The sequence below is a fragment of the Dasypus novemcinctus genome, chromosome 2, assembly GCF_030445035.2.
Source record: "Dasypus novemcinctus isolate mDasNov1 chromosome 2, mDasNov1.1.hap2, whole genome shotgun sequence".
In the NCBI taxonomy this organism is placed as follows: Eukaryota; Metazoa; Chordata; class Mammalia; order Cingulata; family Dasypodidae; genus Dasypus; species Dasypus novemcinctus.
In genome coordinates, this window is record NC_080674.1 from 117,382,014 (window position 1) to 117,398,916 (window position 16,903).

Sequence of the window (16,903 nt, forward strand, 5' to 3'; positions counted from 1 at the left end):
TTTCTTCCATGGGGAGGGAGTTCTGATCAGTGATGTGTATAGGCTATATTAAACTTTACACACACATCCACAAACATACACATGTGTATGTGTATTTTATATACTTTTCTGCATGCGTATTTTACCATTAAAGAAAGTAGACCAACAATAAAAAAAAAAGTGGACTCTGTACTGATTATGTCAACAGTATTTCCCCTTTTTTGGCCTTTTGCTAAGAGTTTGTTTCAGTTCCAATCTCAGATACATACAACTAAGAAATTACTCAGTTGAGATTTTATTTAATGCCTTCAAAAAAAGGCATCATCATTAAGCAAGTTACGGTGGTTTCAATAAGCTACTTGTCTTCTTTTTATTAATTACTGATCGTCTGGTCATTTTGGGGGTCAAATAAAAAATTCTAGTATAAATAATAAAAAAACTACAAGGTATAGTAAGCACCTAAACCTATCTTACACCATAAGCCTAAGAGAAAACACGAGGGTATACAAGATGCCTTACAGACACCATAACTTACCAGCTGGCTGGGTTTGTGCTACTCTCTTGGGATAAGTCTTGCTCCGACTTCTTGCCACATTCTGATCTGGCCGGGGAAGTTGAATAGAAAGGTCCCGGCTCATTTGCAAGGCTGTCCTGCCACTTGGAAAGGCAACATTTTGATTAGGAAAGACAAAACCAAGTAGCCACAAAATTAAACAATGACTCATTCAAAACATTTGTAAAGTCTGGAGTGAAGACAAAGAACACAGACTCAACTGGTCTTATGCAAATGGGGATTCTCAAATGATACTCATTGAAATACTGACCAAGGAAATAGTATTAAATTCTAGTAGGAAAGATTTAGGTGAGTATGGTGGCTTGTAGTTATGTTGCCTGGAAAAGCATGTTCTTAATCTTCATTTGCTACTGAGGGTGTGAACCCATCTTAATAGGAACTTTTGATGAGGTTACTTCAGTTAAGGTATGGCCCAACTGAATCAGTCCTTTTTCTGGAAGTCTTATAGAGAAGGCCCAGGGAGACAGCCAAGGGGAAAAAGCCAAGAGCAGGAAGTCAACAGAACCCTGAGGAGAACGGAGATGGCACCACCACGTACACTGCCATGTGACGGAAAACCCAACAACCGAGCATTGTGGGCAGCCAACCCAAGAACATTTGACAGCCCTGTCTTCAGGAAGAAAGCATCACCCTGCTGATGCCTCAATTTTGGACTTCTCCTAGCCTCAAAACCATGAGCCAATAAATCCCTCATTGATTAAGCCAACCCATTGTATAGTATGTTTTAGCAGTCAGGAAACTAAAACAGAGAGAAGGAAGATCTTTCAGAGGGAGAAACAGAGAAGGGGTTTATTTAAGGAGGATTTAGATGTAGATTTAAGCAAAATAAGGAACTCATTCTTGTATTTAATGCTGGTATTAAGCGCCTCCGCAGCTGTATGACATCAGGTTCTTTCTTCAACAGGCTCACAGTTTGCCTTTAAAAGCTTGGGCACTGGAACTGCACAGTCATGGTGTGGATCTCACTACTGGGTTACCTCAAGAAGTGACCCGGCAACACAATGAAGGGAAAAAACCCACATGATCATCTCAACTGATGCAGAAAATGCATTTGGAAAACGTACTGGGGCGTGTGCACCACCTACACCCTCGTCCTACTGCAGAGTGAGTGTGGTGTGCTTTACACCAACTCTTTCCATATTACTGAAGGCAGAGCAGGGTGGAGCCTGAGAGGCTGGCCTTTGCTGCAGGTCAGGATGGAAGCAACCAGAAGAAGACAGCAGATGGTCTCTTTGAGCTCTTTAATAATTAATAAACTATGTTGGGATAAATTAAACAAGGGAGATGATCCCACATGACCTCCCCATGTTGAGACCTCGCTGTGTTGTAAGGCACCCCACAGGACCACTCAGTGATTTGACTCTGACCCTGCACAGTACAATCAGTCTTTTATTGGGCCCACCTCACCTGCGCTAGAGAAAATGCCCAGGAAGCCTTAAGGCAAGCCCAGAACCCCACATAATGTGCTGCTTTCTCTTAAGGGTCAGGGAGGATTCCAGAGGGTGAGCTTTCCCTGGGGCTGGGCTAACCTTCTCAAGTAATTTTCCCAAGGAACTGTGAAATTTCATTTTCTGGGTTTCAGTGAACATTATGTCTTAGTAAAATTTTATTCCATAGCTGCTGAGTTTGAGCCAATCAATGACTTCACCTTATACACAGGAAAATATCATTTAGGTTCAGGAAAAATGCATTTCTATATGTCTATTTTGATTCACCAGAAGTAGAGCAGAGGAGGAAAAAATGATTTCTAATGGCCCCAAATCCTACTCATCCTATAGCTATGGGACAAATACTGGTAAATTGCTTCCCTGAAAGAGATAAACAAAATTTACAGAATAAAATTCACCTCCAAGTGGATCTGTGCAAGTTTTTTCTCCTCATGACCCTGTCTACCTTTATTAGAAATAAAAGGTTGCTTGAAACCCTCATAAAGGTTGGCTCTCATCAGGCTAATTAGGGACACCAGTTGGTATGAGCTGTCCATGGGAATTAAGAAACCAGGTCCCATCCATAAATGGACTTCATGTTCGACAGCTCACAGGAATCAAAAGGTGGAGAGGAGAGCAGAGTAAACTGACAGGGTTTTCTTTCACTTGAAATTTTAACGACTTTTTAAAGGAAATACCTAAGGGAACACAAATAGCAACAACTCTCTTCTGAAAAGCTAAAATAAAATCCAAGTAGAGAGTAAAATCCCATTATGATATAGTTTGGAGTATGACTGTAAGTTCTACTTACAACAGACTTTACTGTTATAATCAGAAAGACTTGGGCACCATGTATCGCATTGTGTAGAAAAGAAAAATATTTTCCGTAAAAATATAACCCAATATGTGGACAACGGAGACATTTTATAATGAGATTTTACTTTATTATTCAATTTCTTCTCATGATTTGTCTCTTGGGAACAAAGGATAAGTGAAAAATATTATTACACAATTAATAAGACTAAGGTCCAGAAACATAAGCTGATCTGTCACAGAACAGAGCTTTATTTCCACAATCACCTGCTTCCCTGCCTATTCATAGTCTGGCACCATCCCTACCCCACCCCCATTCTATGCCAAGTAGCACTGCCAGCAGCATTCAGCCTCAAAATAGGACACAAGGGGCAGTCAGCAAAGGTAAAAGGAAGAAAACAAGAGCAGAGGCACCTGGGTTCAAATCCTGGTTTTGCCACTTATTGGTTGAGGGTCCTTAGTTCAGTTACTTGACTTTTGAGGAAGCACAAATTTCTCACCCATAAAAGTGGGGATATGAAACCTCCTTTGGCATCACTGTGTAGACTAAATAAAGTAACACATGTGAATGCGCTTCGCACGAAGGTGTTCTCATGGGACTTGGTCTCTCGTCCATGCTTTATGAAATATGAAATCCCATGAGAGCTCACTGATTTAAGTCTCACAAGGAGGACATGTGGGTTCCCAGAGGAGTTTTCAAACCTTGCTCTCATATCAGGAGTATAAATACTATACAATTCACTCATTAATCACAACCAGGAATCCCCTACAAACTTAACCACAAAGACAAGGTTAATTTTTAAGGGGCTCATGGAATATTTATCAATTTATAACAAATATTTAAGCATTTCAGGCAATTGGTCTCTGATAGCAAAACAATGAAAAAATGAATTAGTGTCAGATTTAGCTCCGCCTTTCCCAAAATTTAATTTTTAAAATAAAGCTGTCACATAACACTAAATAAGTCTCATTTTCCCGTTTTTAGGTAATGCCCACCTTCTCCAAAAGAGGTAGGACTCTCCATGGATTTCATGAGCCCTAAAATGCAGGAAAGAGTAAAAACTACAACTGCACCTTCCTCCATGACATACATATACATATAAACCCACAGACAAAGACACTCACACACGCCATTAAACACACAAATGCACACAAACACCCAGATTCACACAATGAAGTTATTCTGTTACCCTGTTCTTTATCCCTCACGCTCTGAAAGCCTGCAGGATGGAGGAGGGGGGCTGTTTGTGTTTCCAAAAGCTCCACTTTCATTTCAAGTTATCTCCAAAATGCCTCAAGAAAGGGGCAGGCATATGATGCTTGTTAAAGGCTGGCTATTTTTCTCACTTGACAATAAGCAACCAATGTGTTAGCAGCCACCCAGCATTCCGAGATCCATTCCTGTGTAAGCCAATTTCTGGGCAGCAGGATAAAATCTTTCTTTCAATAGGGGTGTAAAATAATGCTTCCTACATACAGACATGCAGATCTAGGCTTCATTAAGACTCACTAGGCAGTCAACGCCAGCCATGAAACTAGAACAGATTTAGCAGGGTCTCTGAGTCTATAAAGGTTCCCTTTAATTACATTCTTGGAAGAAACGATATTTAATATGCAAAATTCAATAACTTTCTAATAAGTCCCAGTAGCCATAGCATTTGCATTTCAATAAATTTGAGAAATCAGGTATGGCTAAGTTTGCAGAGGCCAAGGACAGCATATGTTAAACAGCATAATTACAATTTTAGTAGTATGAACACTGAAACAGATGCCTTTTCACTAACTCACTTTCAGTGACAAGGAGATAGTTACACATTCTCTCTATAAACCTGAAAATGTTTTATACCTCAACTGGAAGAACAGCCCAAATACTGGTTTTAGCTGTTCTTCTCAATGTAAAAGTAACGACTATTAGCAGTTCTTCTCAATGTAAATCTTTCCCTTAGTTTCTCATATTTATATCACAGTCTAGGGAGACATCCAGATAACCAGAAAGTTACAATTTTAGAAATCAATGAATGCCATTAGACAAATATCAAAATCTATAATATAATAAAAAAAGATTTTTTAAAGTCATCAAATGAACAAATATCATAGTGAATAATATGTAAAGATGAATGCCCTGAACATTTAATTAACCATTCTTATATTGATTATCTCTGATTTCAAATTCAGAAGAAGAAAATTGAGTTATAAAAGACAGGAATTAAAATCTGGCATAATACCGTGTTCCTTACACTAGACTCTACTTTCTTTTTAAGTACTATTGAAGCATTTCATTAAGTGATGTCTCTAATGGGACTGAAAGAACAGTGTAGTTCTACCTCTGACACAGATTTTTCAGAGTCTTGAAAATACTGGAGATCCTTGAAGGCAGAGGCAGTTACACCTGCATCTCCTGGAGCTTGATACTATGCCTTGCACATCAAAGGCTCTCCAATGAACAGAATTAATTGAAAAAAATAAATAAATTCCTTATCAAAATAAGGAACTCATTCTCGTATTTAATGCTGGTATTAAGCACCTCCACAGCTGCATGACATCAGGTTCTTTCTTCAATGGGCTCACAGTTTGCCCTCAAAAGCATGGGCACTGGAACTGCACAGCCATGGTGTGGATCTCACTGCTGGGTTACCTCAAGAAGTTACCCGGTAACACAATGAAGGGAAAAAACCCACATGATCATCTCAACTGATGCAGAAAATGCAGCACCCCTTGATAAATACACTTAGAACATCAGGAATAGAAGAAAATTTCCTCAAAATGATAAAGGGCATATATGAAAAACCCACAGCAAACATACTACTTAACAGTGAAAGACTGAATCTTTCTCTCTAAAGTCAGGAAGGAGATATGGTTGCCCATTGTCACCACTGCTATTCAACATTGTACTGGAAGTTCCTGCCAGCACAATTAGGCAAGAAAAAGAAATAAAAGGCATCCAAATTGGAAAGGAAGAAATAAAACTTTCCAATTTGCAGATGACATGATTCTACAAAAATAAAATCCTGAAAAATATCCATTTGGACTCAACAAAGTGACAGAGTAAAAAGATCAAAACCCAAAAACCTTTTTATACACAAGCAATGAAAAATAGGAAGAAGAAATCAAGAAAAAAAATCTAATTACAATAACAACTAAAATAATCAAATATCTACGAAAAAAACTAACCAAGGATATAAAGGATGGGTACACAGAAAACTACAAAACATTGCTAAAAGAAGTCAAAGAAGGCCTAAATAAATGGAAGGATATTCCATGTTCATGGATTGGAAGACTATTACAAAATGTCATCCTACCCAAAGCAATTTATTAGATTCAATGCATTCCCATTCAAAATTCAAACAATCTTCTTTGCAGAAATGGAAAAGCCAATCATCAAATTGGCTAAAGAGCGAATAGCTAAAGTCATCTTGAAAAACAAGAATGAAGTTGGAAGACTCACACTTTCAAATGTTAACATTTATTACAAAGTAACAGTATTCAAAACTGCATGGTAATGGCACAAAGACAGACCTACAGCCAATGGAACTGAATTGGGAGCTCAGAAATCAACCCTTACTTTTACAGTCAACTAAGTTTTGAGAAGGGGGAAAAGACCACTCAATTGGGAAAAAATAGTCTCTCCAACAGATGGTGCTGGGAAAACTGGATTTCCATTTGCAAAAAAATGAGGACCTATACCTCACACCTTATATAAAAATCAGCTCAAAATAGATCAAAGACCTAAATATAAGAGCTAGAACTATCAAACTCCTAGAAGAAAATGTAAGGAAGTATTTTTAGTACCTCAGGTTAGGTAATGGTTTCTTAAAAGATAGACTCAAAGCACAAACAACAAAGTAAAAAAAGAGATAAATGGAACCTCATCAAAATAAAAAACTTCTGTTCCTCAAAGGACTTTATGATGAATGTAAAGTGACAACCTACACAAAGGGAGAAAATATTTGGAAACTACATATCCAATAAAGGTTTAATATCCAGAATACATAAAGAAACCCTCCAATTTAACAACAAAAAAAACAAACCCAATTAAAAAATGGATAAAAAAAACTTGAATAGACACCTGTCCAAAGATATACAAATGGCCAGTAAGCCATCACTAGTCATCAGGGAAATGCAATTCAAAATCACAGAGAAATACCATTTCAAACCCAGTAGAATGGCTTTAATTTTTAAAAATGAACATAAGTGTTGGTGAGGATGTGGAGAAATAGGAACACTCATTCATTGCTGTTGGCAATGTAAAATGCTGCAACTGCTATGAAAGACGGTTTGGCAGTTCCTCAGAAAGCTAAATATATGGAAGCAGATTTGGCTCAACTGATAGAGCATCCGCCTACCACATGGGAGGTCCAGGGTTCAAACCCAGGGCCTCCTGACCCATGTGATGAGCTGGCCCACGCACAGCGCTAATGCACGCAAGGAGTACCCTGCCACGCAGGGGTGTCCTCCACATAGGGGAGCCCCACGCACAAGAAGTGTGCCCCATAAAGAGAGCCACCCAGCGCGAAAAAAGTGCAGCCTGCCCAGGAATGGTGCCACACACATGGAGAGCTGACACAAGATGATGCAACAGAAAGAGACACAGATTCCTGATGCCGCTGACAAGAATACAAGCGGACACAGAACAACACACAGCAAATGGACACAGAGAGCAGACAACTGGGGGGAGAGCAGGGAAGGGGAGAGAAATAAATTTAAAAACTTTAAATCTTTAAAAAAAAAAGTTAGGTATAGAACTATCATATGATCTGGCAATCCCACTACTTGGTATAGACCCAAGAGAACTGAAAGCAGGGACTTGAACAGATATTTGCACACCAATGTTCATGTTCATGGTGGCCTTATTCACAATAGCCAACTATTGTGAATCAACCTGTCTATCAGCCGATGAATGTATAAACAAAACGTGGTATATACATGCAATGGTATATTATGATGTTTAAAAAAGAAGGAAGTCCTGATACACGAGACAACATAGATGAACCCTGAAGACATCATGCTGAGTGAGTAACTCAGACACAAAAGGATACATTGTATGATTTCACTGCTTTGCAACAATTAGAACAAATTCATAGAGTCAGAATCTAGACTATAGGTTACCAGGGAATAGGGTGGGGAGAAGGAATGGGAGGTTAAGGCTCAGAATGCACAAGGTTCCTACTAGGAATGATGGAAATGTTTTGGTATTGGATGGTGGTGATGGTAGCACAACATTGTGAATGTAATTAACAGCACTGAAATACATATCTGGATGTGATTAAAAGGGAGAAATATTAGACTGTATCATAGTTAACAGAATTTTTAATTTAAACTTCATGGAACAACATTATACATCAGTGAACCCTAAGTTAAATCACAGACTATAGTTAATAGTACAATTATAAAGATATGCTGTCAATTCTAACAAATGTTCCACATCAATGCAAAATATTAATAATAGGGTGGTATATGGGAATCGTGAATTTTTATGCATGATTGTTCTGTAAACCCACAACTTCTTTAATAAAGAAAAAAAAAAAAAGTTCCCTGGCCTCACTGAGACTTAGTTTCCTCATATTTAATGGGGCTAATAATACAGAAGAGTGTCATGATTAAATGAAGCAATAAATGGAAAGCATTTTGCACAATTCATGACACTTAGTAACTGCTCAATATGAGTGAGATACAATCATCAGCACTGCTATATGTAGTTTCTTTGCTCCAGGAGGCAGAGTTTTACCCACCACATAAAGGGCACTTTATATCACAACAGGGGTTCAAGAAAATCCTAAGAACACGACTAATTAGGTACTATTCAGAATAACCACTTTGTTTCATGAACACAAAACATTATTAAAGGTAAGTGGTAAATGCATCAAAATTAATTTCTCAAGATCAATAGCTCTACTATACTCCAAGACCAAATGAAGATATTAAATATAATTAAATATGGAATATAAGTTTTGCCAAGCATATTTGAATAAACTGTTATGCTAAGGAAGCACATTGGCACTGGAGAAAAATAAGGGAAAATATTAAACTACAAACTTCATTGTACATCTATGTAGACATCTGAATTAAAATATTCACTCACATTTACACGCATGAAGGGAACAAAAGCCATTTACCTGTACCGGTGCTTATAACTCATGGATCCAAACTTGCTGAGTTTTCTTGACAATGAATTTGATTCATTTTCTGGCATTCTGATTAATTTTTAAAAGAAAGTTAAAGATTCATAAATCGTGATAATTTTACAAAACAAGTATAAAACTATGTAGGAAAAATAGCACTGCCAAACTGATGAGCAAAGCTACTTAAAATATTTTTTTATTCTACATATTGGCAGAAAATAAGTTATTTTACAGTAATACTTGAAACACAATCATACCCCAACTACATGCCTATATAAGTGTAACATTAAAGTATTTTCCTGAAGATTATTACACATTATTGTCCTAAGAAGCTTAGTCATGAATCAACTTAGTCTCTCTGCTACATTATATTAGGAACTTTGTCATCATGTTGATTTACTGATGTCAGTTTTCATGGCAGCTAATCCTACTGATGTGGCGACTTACTCTTACTGCTGCAACAGCCCCAGTATTTCCCATTCTGGAGTGCTTTAAGAGACACCACCATTGGTGCTCCTTGGGCCAGACGAACTAAAACTAGAGGCAACTCCAGTCTTTTTGGCCCACCCCCCCCCTTTCCTAATACAAATTTTATAAAGGACATTGGTCGTTTTGTAAGAATACCTCTCCAATATTACGCTATTTGGGATAATTGCTCCACTCAAATCAAATGAGAATAAGGGTAAGAATTTACCCCATATTATTTTAAAAAACAAAGCCTAACATATTATCTGCTAAAATTTAGTTTCGTCTTTACAGGATAAGGATGTGAAACACAAAAAAGTGTTCCCATGATTCAATGGTCAATTCTCTATCCTCATCTTTCTCGATCTGTTAGCAGCACTTGATGGGTGCTCTCTACCTATTCATGGAGACATTTTTCTCACTTATCTCCCAGGACCCCAGATGCTCTCCTGGTTGCTCTAAATGTTGGGAAGATTCAAAGCTCAGTGCTTGGCTTTCTTCTTTTTTCTCTCTTGACTCTTTCCAAAGGTGATCTCATCCAGTCCCTCTGCCTTAAATACCTATCAAATCTGGATCACCAACCTTGGTCAACTTCCACCTCATACACCCAACTGCCTACTCCACATTCTCATTTAGAAGAATAACGGGAATTTCAAACTAAGTATGTCCAAAGCAGAACATTTAATTTCTACCACTACCACCTGGATGCTAGCTAAAGCTGCATATTCACATAAACCTAAAAAAGAAAATCACTCCTGACCCCTTCTTACAGTATAAGCAAAGAGATCCATGTGTACATATGCTCATATTAATACAATCCAGAAAATGAGGCACTGAAAAAAGTAATAAAAGGGAAATAATTATAAATTTCTACTTGTAGACAGAATTATTTGTTATAAAAGCAAATACAATGATCATTTATTAGGACGATGAACAAAACTATTATATTAGCATACCTAAAGAATGTATGATGTTCTACACTACATTTCCAGAGATGTTTGCAAGCAGTTTTACTACAAGCTTCAAAAAAGAAAGAGGTTTCATTGCACTGAAAAGAAGAGAGAGAGAAAGAACATGAATTATTCACTATAACCTTCTTCAGATCACAGCCCTCTTTTGGTAGCAAATATTCAAGCAATCAGAGAGAATTGGTTAACACACAAAATAAAGAATAATAGTTTTAAAAGACTCATTATTTCTTATTAACCTTTTTTGGAATGTTGCATTAAAGCCACTTTTAATTAAAATTGCAAAATTCAAGTTTCATATAATCTTAGTGCAATCACCTTTATTACCTACTTCTACATCATTTCCTGACTGTGGATAATCAGGGTGATGGCATTGAAGTACTACAAAATCCCCAGTCATAAACAGCCAATGATACACAAAAAACACTGACTATAGACATTAATTCCTAAAAAACAGGAGATGACTATAAATCCAGTTCTTAACTATTAATATATTACTTGCAGGACTATACAAGCCACAAAAACTGATATTTAAAGAATCTCAGGGAGGGCCAGTTAGTTTCTCCATTCTACACCAAGTTATTGGGATGATTAAATTAAATGATATAATAGACGTAGAGGGGTTAATTCAATACCTGTCATATAAAGGTAGACAATAAATTTTAACTTTTAATACAGTAGTTACTTGATTATCTATATTTAATAGATAAGAAGCAAAAGCAATATTAAACATAATTCTAGTTTTGCAGAAGATACTATTTATTTTAAGTAACTGAATTAGAATCCTAGCAAAACACAAAATGAGTTCCAAAATAACAAACCACAAGGTTTGTGAAGTTATGTAATTGCTAATTTAATTTCAAATTTAGAAACCAAACTCAAGTCTTCAATGTAGAAATGGCTCTGGAATGAGGTTCCTATGGACCCATTAAAAACAAAATTATCAGTGTAGAGGAAACATTGAAATGATTTTTCTCCCACTTTACCAAGGACAAAACATTACATGCACGAAATTTCTCCCAAGTCCATCTGGAATGATGCTATTCAACTTATGAGCTTATTTGTAAAATGAGAGGGTGTGATGAAAACAGAGCCAACACTTGCGTGTTACAGCAAGTCCAGCTATAATCCCCAAAACCTTGTGAAGTCGAGACAGAAATCTAGGATGATTCCCAGGTTTCTGGCTAGGGTACTATTAACAAGGTTAATAAACTGAATAGGAAAAAGTGAATATCTGAATGGTGAGGGAGTAGACAGTAAGTTCAGGTTATGTTTTGATTTTGACTTTGAGTCTAGGTACAACAGAAAGGGGACCATGCCTCATGGTCCAGTAAACAAGTGGGTGCAGAGCACAGAGGAGAGGGCACATCAGCTGGCAGAGAGAGCTTCCCCCGAGAGAGAGATACACACCAGGAGACAGTGGTGTGAGATAGACTGGGAAGAGAGAGTGCAGGTCTCAAGGGACCTAGAAAGGCCAAACAAGGCTTGAAAGAAGGTTATTGCATTTCACAGAAAGAAATCTTTGGTGACTTCAGTAAAAGGGACAGAGATTACCAATTTAACTAGAGAAGAGGAAAAGTCGATGAGTTAAGAAAGGATTTTTCTCAAATGCAGAAGAACTTTTGGGGAGGGCGGAGGAAATCACAGAAGATCCCTGGGGCCTGGATGGGAAGGTCAAGGTTCAGGTCTGGAGATGGGAGGGCTAGGGAATTTCTTTACATCTTTTGGTTTTTTTCAGAAAATATATGATTTATTCACCTGGTCAAAAGTCAAAAGTTAACCAAGTGGGTATACCATGACAAGTAAAAATGCCTCTCACCACTGTCACCTCCTCCGCAGAGATAATCACTATTACAAGTTTCTTATACAAGAGTGTTTTCAAGGTCATTGGATTATTCTAAAATATTCTGCAAAAGTAGTTTCTTTGAAAGTACTTTCGATGCATTCTATCAGGATAAATTATTGAGATTAAGGGAGTAGTACCAGGACAGCTGCCCAGCCAACCGCCCCCCACCTTCCCTAATATATGCACATCAGACCATATCCTGTGCCTTTCAGCAATGGAAGCAGTATACGGGGTGGGAGACATGGGTTATTAGCACCTGTAAGAAACGGCAGCCAAGGATGACTGCTCTGTGTCACAAACATGTTTACACTTCAGCAAATGCATCCAAAGATAAGGTATAATTTAAGTACCTAAATAAAATTTTCAATAACCAATTACATATAATCTAGAAGTCCAAAAGTAGAGAAGGGAGGAAAAAAGGCATTCAGATCTTTAAAAAAACAAAAACCCAAAAAATAAAATTTAAAAATCTCCTCTATATCTCTCTAGCTGATTTTCACTTTATTTTCTAAATATCTTTATCTCTTTACTTTTCAAGCAGGAACCTGGTCTCTGAAAACCTAACTTTTTAAAACTACCATCACTGGGGAGCAGATGTGGCTCCAGCAGTGGAGCACCTGCTTCCCACATGGTAGGTCCCGGGTTTGATTCCAGATGCCTCCTAAAAACAAAGAAAAAAAACAAGCGAAGAAGCAGAAAAACCAGCTCAGAGGAGCTGATGTGGCTCAGTGCTCCTCAACCACTGGCTTCCCACATATGAGGTCCTGGGCTCAATCCCCAGATCCAGTACCTCAAAAAAAAAAAAAAATATATATATATATATATATTACTATCACTTAACGAAAAGACAAAAGATATTTCAAATCCAACCAGAATTAGGTTTTTCTCTCACTTCTTTGAATATAGATATATTAAAGGAACAAAAAAAGTCTCCATAGTCTCCTATAATTATTTGTGCCATATACAAATGACAAGTATGAACTCATTCTCCATTTATAGAGGCCATTAAGACTAGCTGCCTATTTTTTATCCCATTTTTGGAAGAATAATCCACATTATTAAAGGAGTGTTAAAAGAACCAAAAAGAAAGCCAGGTATTCTGAATACATTCTATGTTCTTTTGCCACTAACAGTAACTGCCGGCATGAATGTAACTGATGTGGCATTTTAAATGTCTCTTTCTTTCTGCCACTCTCCGGCCTACTGAACCTTTCCCAAACAGAAATGGCCAATTAGCACATTTCCATTCATTCGTACAAAGATGAGCAACTGCTTAAGTTCATTCCAACCTACCGCTAAAAATCCTTATCCAAGCATCCAAAGCTTACTTTATGTGAAGTCATTCAAACTTCTTAATAACATTGGTCATTCCGTGCCAGAAGTAAAGCTACTGTGTGAATCAATTCCTATTTATTTTATAAAGTCAAGCTTAAATCAATTGTAACTCAGATATCATGTGCGAGCTTCATTTCCTTATAGAGAGCCAGGGGAACTTGGGTCCAGTCCATCAATTTTGAGTAGGCAGGGTCTTTACCATGTTATTTACAAAATTCCCAATCAATTCCCTCTAGTCTTCTCAATATCTTTTCCTGTCTTTCTGGCTATGTTTCTCTTCTCAAGCTTATAAGAGCAAATCCGTAGTAGCCTCCATTTTCCCAAGTCTACTAAGCTTCCTGGCAGAACGACAGAGAGGCTCACACTGAATGCTGCACAGCCACTTACCCTTTCCCTGATGCCACTCCCATATCACTGCTTCCCAGTCCCAGCTCTGGACATGACCCTCCCTGCCATCCACAGCACCTTACTCTAGCTAGATCTTCTTTGTTCCTGACTTGGGAAGCAGCCACGACTGAACAGGCTGCAGTTCCAGCCTCCTAAGAATTATAGAGATGAAAAATTTCTCAATCCTATCACAATACACCTCCTCCCTATCCCACCTCCAAGGTCACTAAATGCAACCCAAGGTACACTGTGTAAGTGAATTATTTAAGAGAAAAAAGAGATGCATAATACTAACAATGGTGAGATGCAATCATTATACAAATACTTAAAGACCCACAGCAGAGCAGTTTCCTAACAATGTCCCATAGAGGGACTGAGGGATGGGAGAAGGAGGACAGGAGGCTAGAGAAAAACGTGAAGATTATAAGCCTAAAAAGAATTGTGGGAATTTTCTTTCACTCAATCTGTGCAATATTTATATTTACTTGGCAATTTTTAACTCATTTGAGACCACTGGGGAAAAAAATAAATAAATCAGAGGGATAATAGCAAATGACTAAAATTACACTGTTTTCAATGACTGACAAAGCAAAGGAAGGAAGTGGTGGGAATAAAAATATTTATTCGACTGGAAATAGATACCAAAGGGATAATATAAGATTGTTACTGGTTTGAGAATTTTTTTCTTTCTAAATGGTGAGTTTGAAAGACAGGTTTAAAAACAATGAGCTATGTGTGTGCATGTGGGATATTGGTCACAACTTTGTTTTAATGGCTTTCCCCCTTATTTTCCATTGTTCTCTCTCTTCTGGGAATCCTGAATTCAGCCCTGGCTAACAAAATCAGAGTGAACTGTCCAACAGAAAAAGTACCAATTTTGTTAATTATTGGAAAGGGAAACCAGAAGGAAAATAAAAAACAATAAATATTATCTTATTCTTTTCAACTTTTCCTGTACATAGTGCTCACCAAAGAGGGTTTCTCACAGCACTAATTAATGTCTTACGATAATGCCATAAAAAGGTTCTATATTCAGACAGGTTTAGGAAACACTGGGTTAAATACTTAGACCCTTTAATGTGCATATGTGTTCTATGACTCTCTATGATATGGTGAGGTATTTGGTGTTTCCCTAATTTATCTGAGCAAAGAACTTTCTTTAGGGGAAGTGTCCTTAAATACTACAGTTTAAAAAATATTATACCACACAAAAACAAACACTCCTTTACTCTCTAATGCCCAGATGTTATTTTTAAAAAGTCTTTTTTTGAAATATATACAATATGGCTTTAATTTAAAATCTGAATTTTAGCAGAGCACTTGGAAAATAAAACTAATTTCCATTTCTGCATGTACACTTCACAATAAAAGAACAAAAAACAGCAAAAATATTTCAGAACTCTTGTCAGCCATGTGGGTTATATTCAATATATATTCCACACGTAGTGCAAAAGTACTGAGGTTGGCGAAATGAATACTGGGAAGGATCAAGGTCTCACTGAATGAGAGAAACAATAAAACGTCCGTCAGTAAATATAAAAAATGAACAGCGTAAATAACATTTTTACAAATTATCAACTGACAAATCAAACCAAATTCATCAGCGTCAATGCTTTTCTATGTCAGGTGTTTGCCTCGCCTACTGGGAGGGGATGGCTTACAGATGTCCTATTCTCAGCTTACCAGGGAAGGCAGCCAGTTATTATGGCTTGCATCATTAAAGGAATTTAACTAAATCACCCACAAGTGAAAAGATCCTAGATTTAAAGTTTCGGTGTAAAATAGCCTTTTCACTGCAAAAGCAGGGGAGGCAAGATGGAAGCAAATGGCAAGATTGAAGGGTTACTGCATTTTATGAAAACACTGCATTTGAAATATCATAATGACATTTATTCTTTAATCAGCTTAATAAAATTTGTAATTAAAATGGTTTTCTAACTTCATAAGATTGGGAATAAAGATCAATTATCATTAAAATAAAAATTAAATCAATCTGCAAGTTTGAGAGAAATTTTGAAATTTTAGTAAATTCTACAGTTGCTCTAAAGAGCAAGTGAGGAAAGATAGAATAAAAACAACAGTAACAAAAACAAGCCATCTGGACTGCAGGGTTTGTAGGAGAATTTCTTTAAATGGGAAACAGAACGATTTTCAAAGTTTACTAAAGCATGATGTAAATATTCCCTAATGTTTTGTTTCATATTTTTTTCTTTTTGATTAATTGGCAAGTGGAAAAAGAGAAGCTGTATAATGAAACAACATTTTCAACTATCATTTATGTCTCTATGAACTAGGAAGAATTACATACAATTATTCATTAATTTAGTAAAATGGGTAAAATGGTTTTTCACATAATAAATGTATATAAGGATACTCTGTTCCTTGGACTAAAATGCTTCATACATTAAAAGCATTAGCCAAGGAGAGTATATGTAGGTCAAGTGGTTGAGCGCCTGCTTCCCATGTATGAGGTCCCAGGTTCAACCCCCGGTACCTCCTAAAAACAAACAAGCAAAAAGCATAAGCCAATCCAAATAGCCAGTTACTATATTCAATTTCTCTTAACATATTTTATACAATGGTGTGGTATAAAGGATAATGTCCCCCTCCCAAAGATGTTCATGCCCTAATCCCAAAACCTGTGAATATATTAGGTTACATGCTAAAGGGGAATTCAGGTTGCAAATGGAATCAAGTTGCTAATCAGCTGACTTTCAGATGGGAAAATTATCTTGGGTTATCTGGGTGGGACTAATGTAATCACAAGAGTCTTTAAATGTGGACTAGGAGTCAGAAGAAGTCTGAGTGATGCAATATATCCATCTTTGTTGGCTGTGAGAACGGAGAAAGGGGGCATGAGCCAAGGAATGAGGGCAGCCTCTAGAAGCTGGAAAAGGCAAGAAAATCTATCTCAAAACCAAAATGAAGGCATATCTGGTAAGATCTACTGACAATCCTGATATAAAATTGTTTATGGCAGAATTTTAATT

The 16,903-nt window shown here is 37.1% G+C and overlaps 1 protein-coding gene across 7 annotated transcripts in view; it reads right to left on the minus strand.

Annotated features, from left to right (window-relative positions):
• EPB41L4A (erythrocyte membrane protein band 4.1 like 4A) overlaps window positions 1-16,903 on the minus strand; it is a 266,210-nt gene that overhangs the window by 73,581 nt on the left and 175,726 nt on the right. For 4 of the 7 annotated variants that reach the window (XM_004452449.4, XM_071209364.1, XM_058277063.2 and 1 more), the window contains 3 exons: window positions 10,334-10,425; window positions 8,907-8,984; window positions 515-636 (listed from right to left, as the gene is read on the minus strand). In XM_004452449.4, the coding sequence (XP_004452506.1) occupies window positions 515-636; window positions 8,907-8,984; window positions 10,334-10,425 (292 nt within the window). The remainder of the gene's footprint in view (window positions 1-514; window positions 637-8,906; window positions 8,985-10,333; window positions 10,426-16,903) is intronic. The other 3 variants (XM_071209359.1, XM_071209372.1, XM_058277064.2) reach the window with 1 other exon arrangement.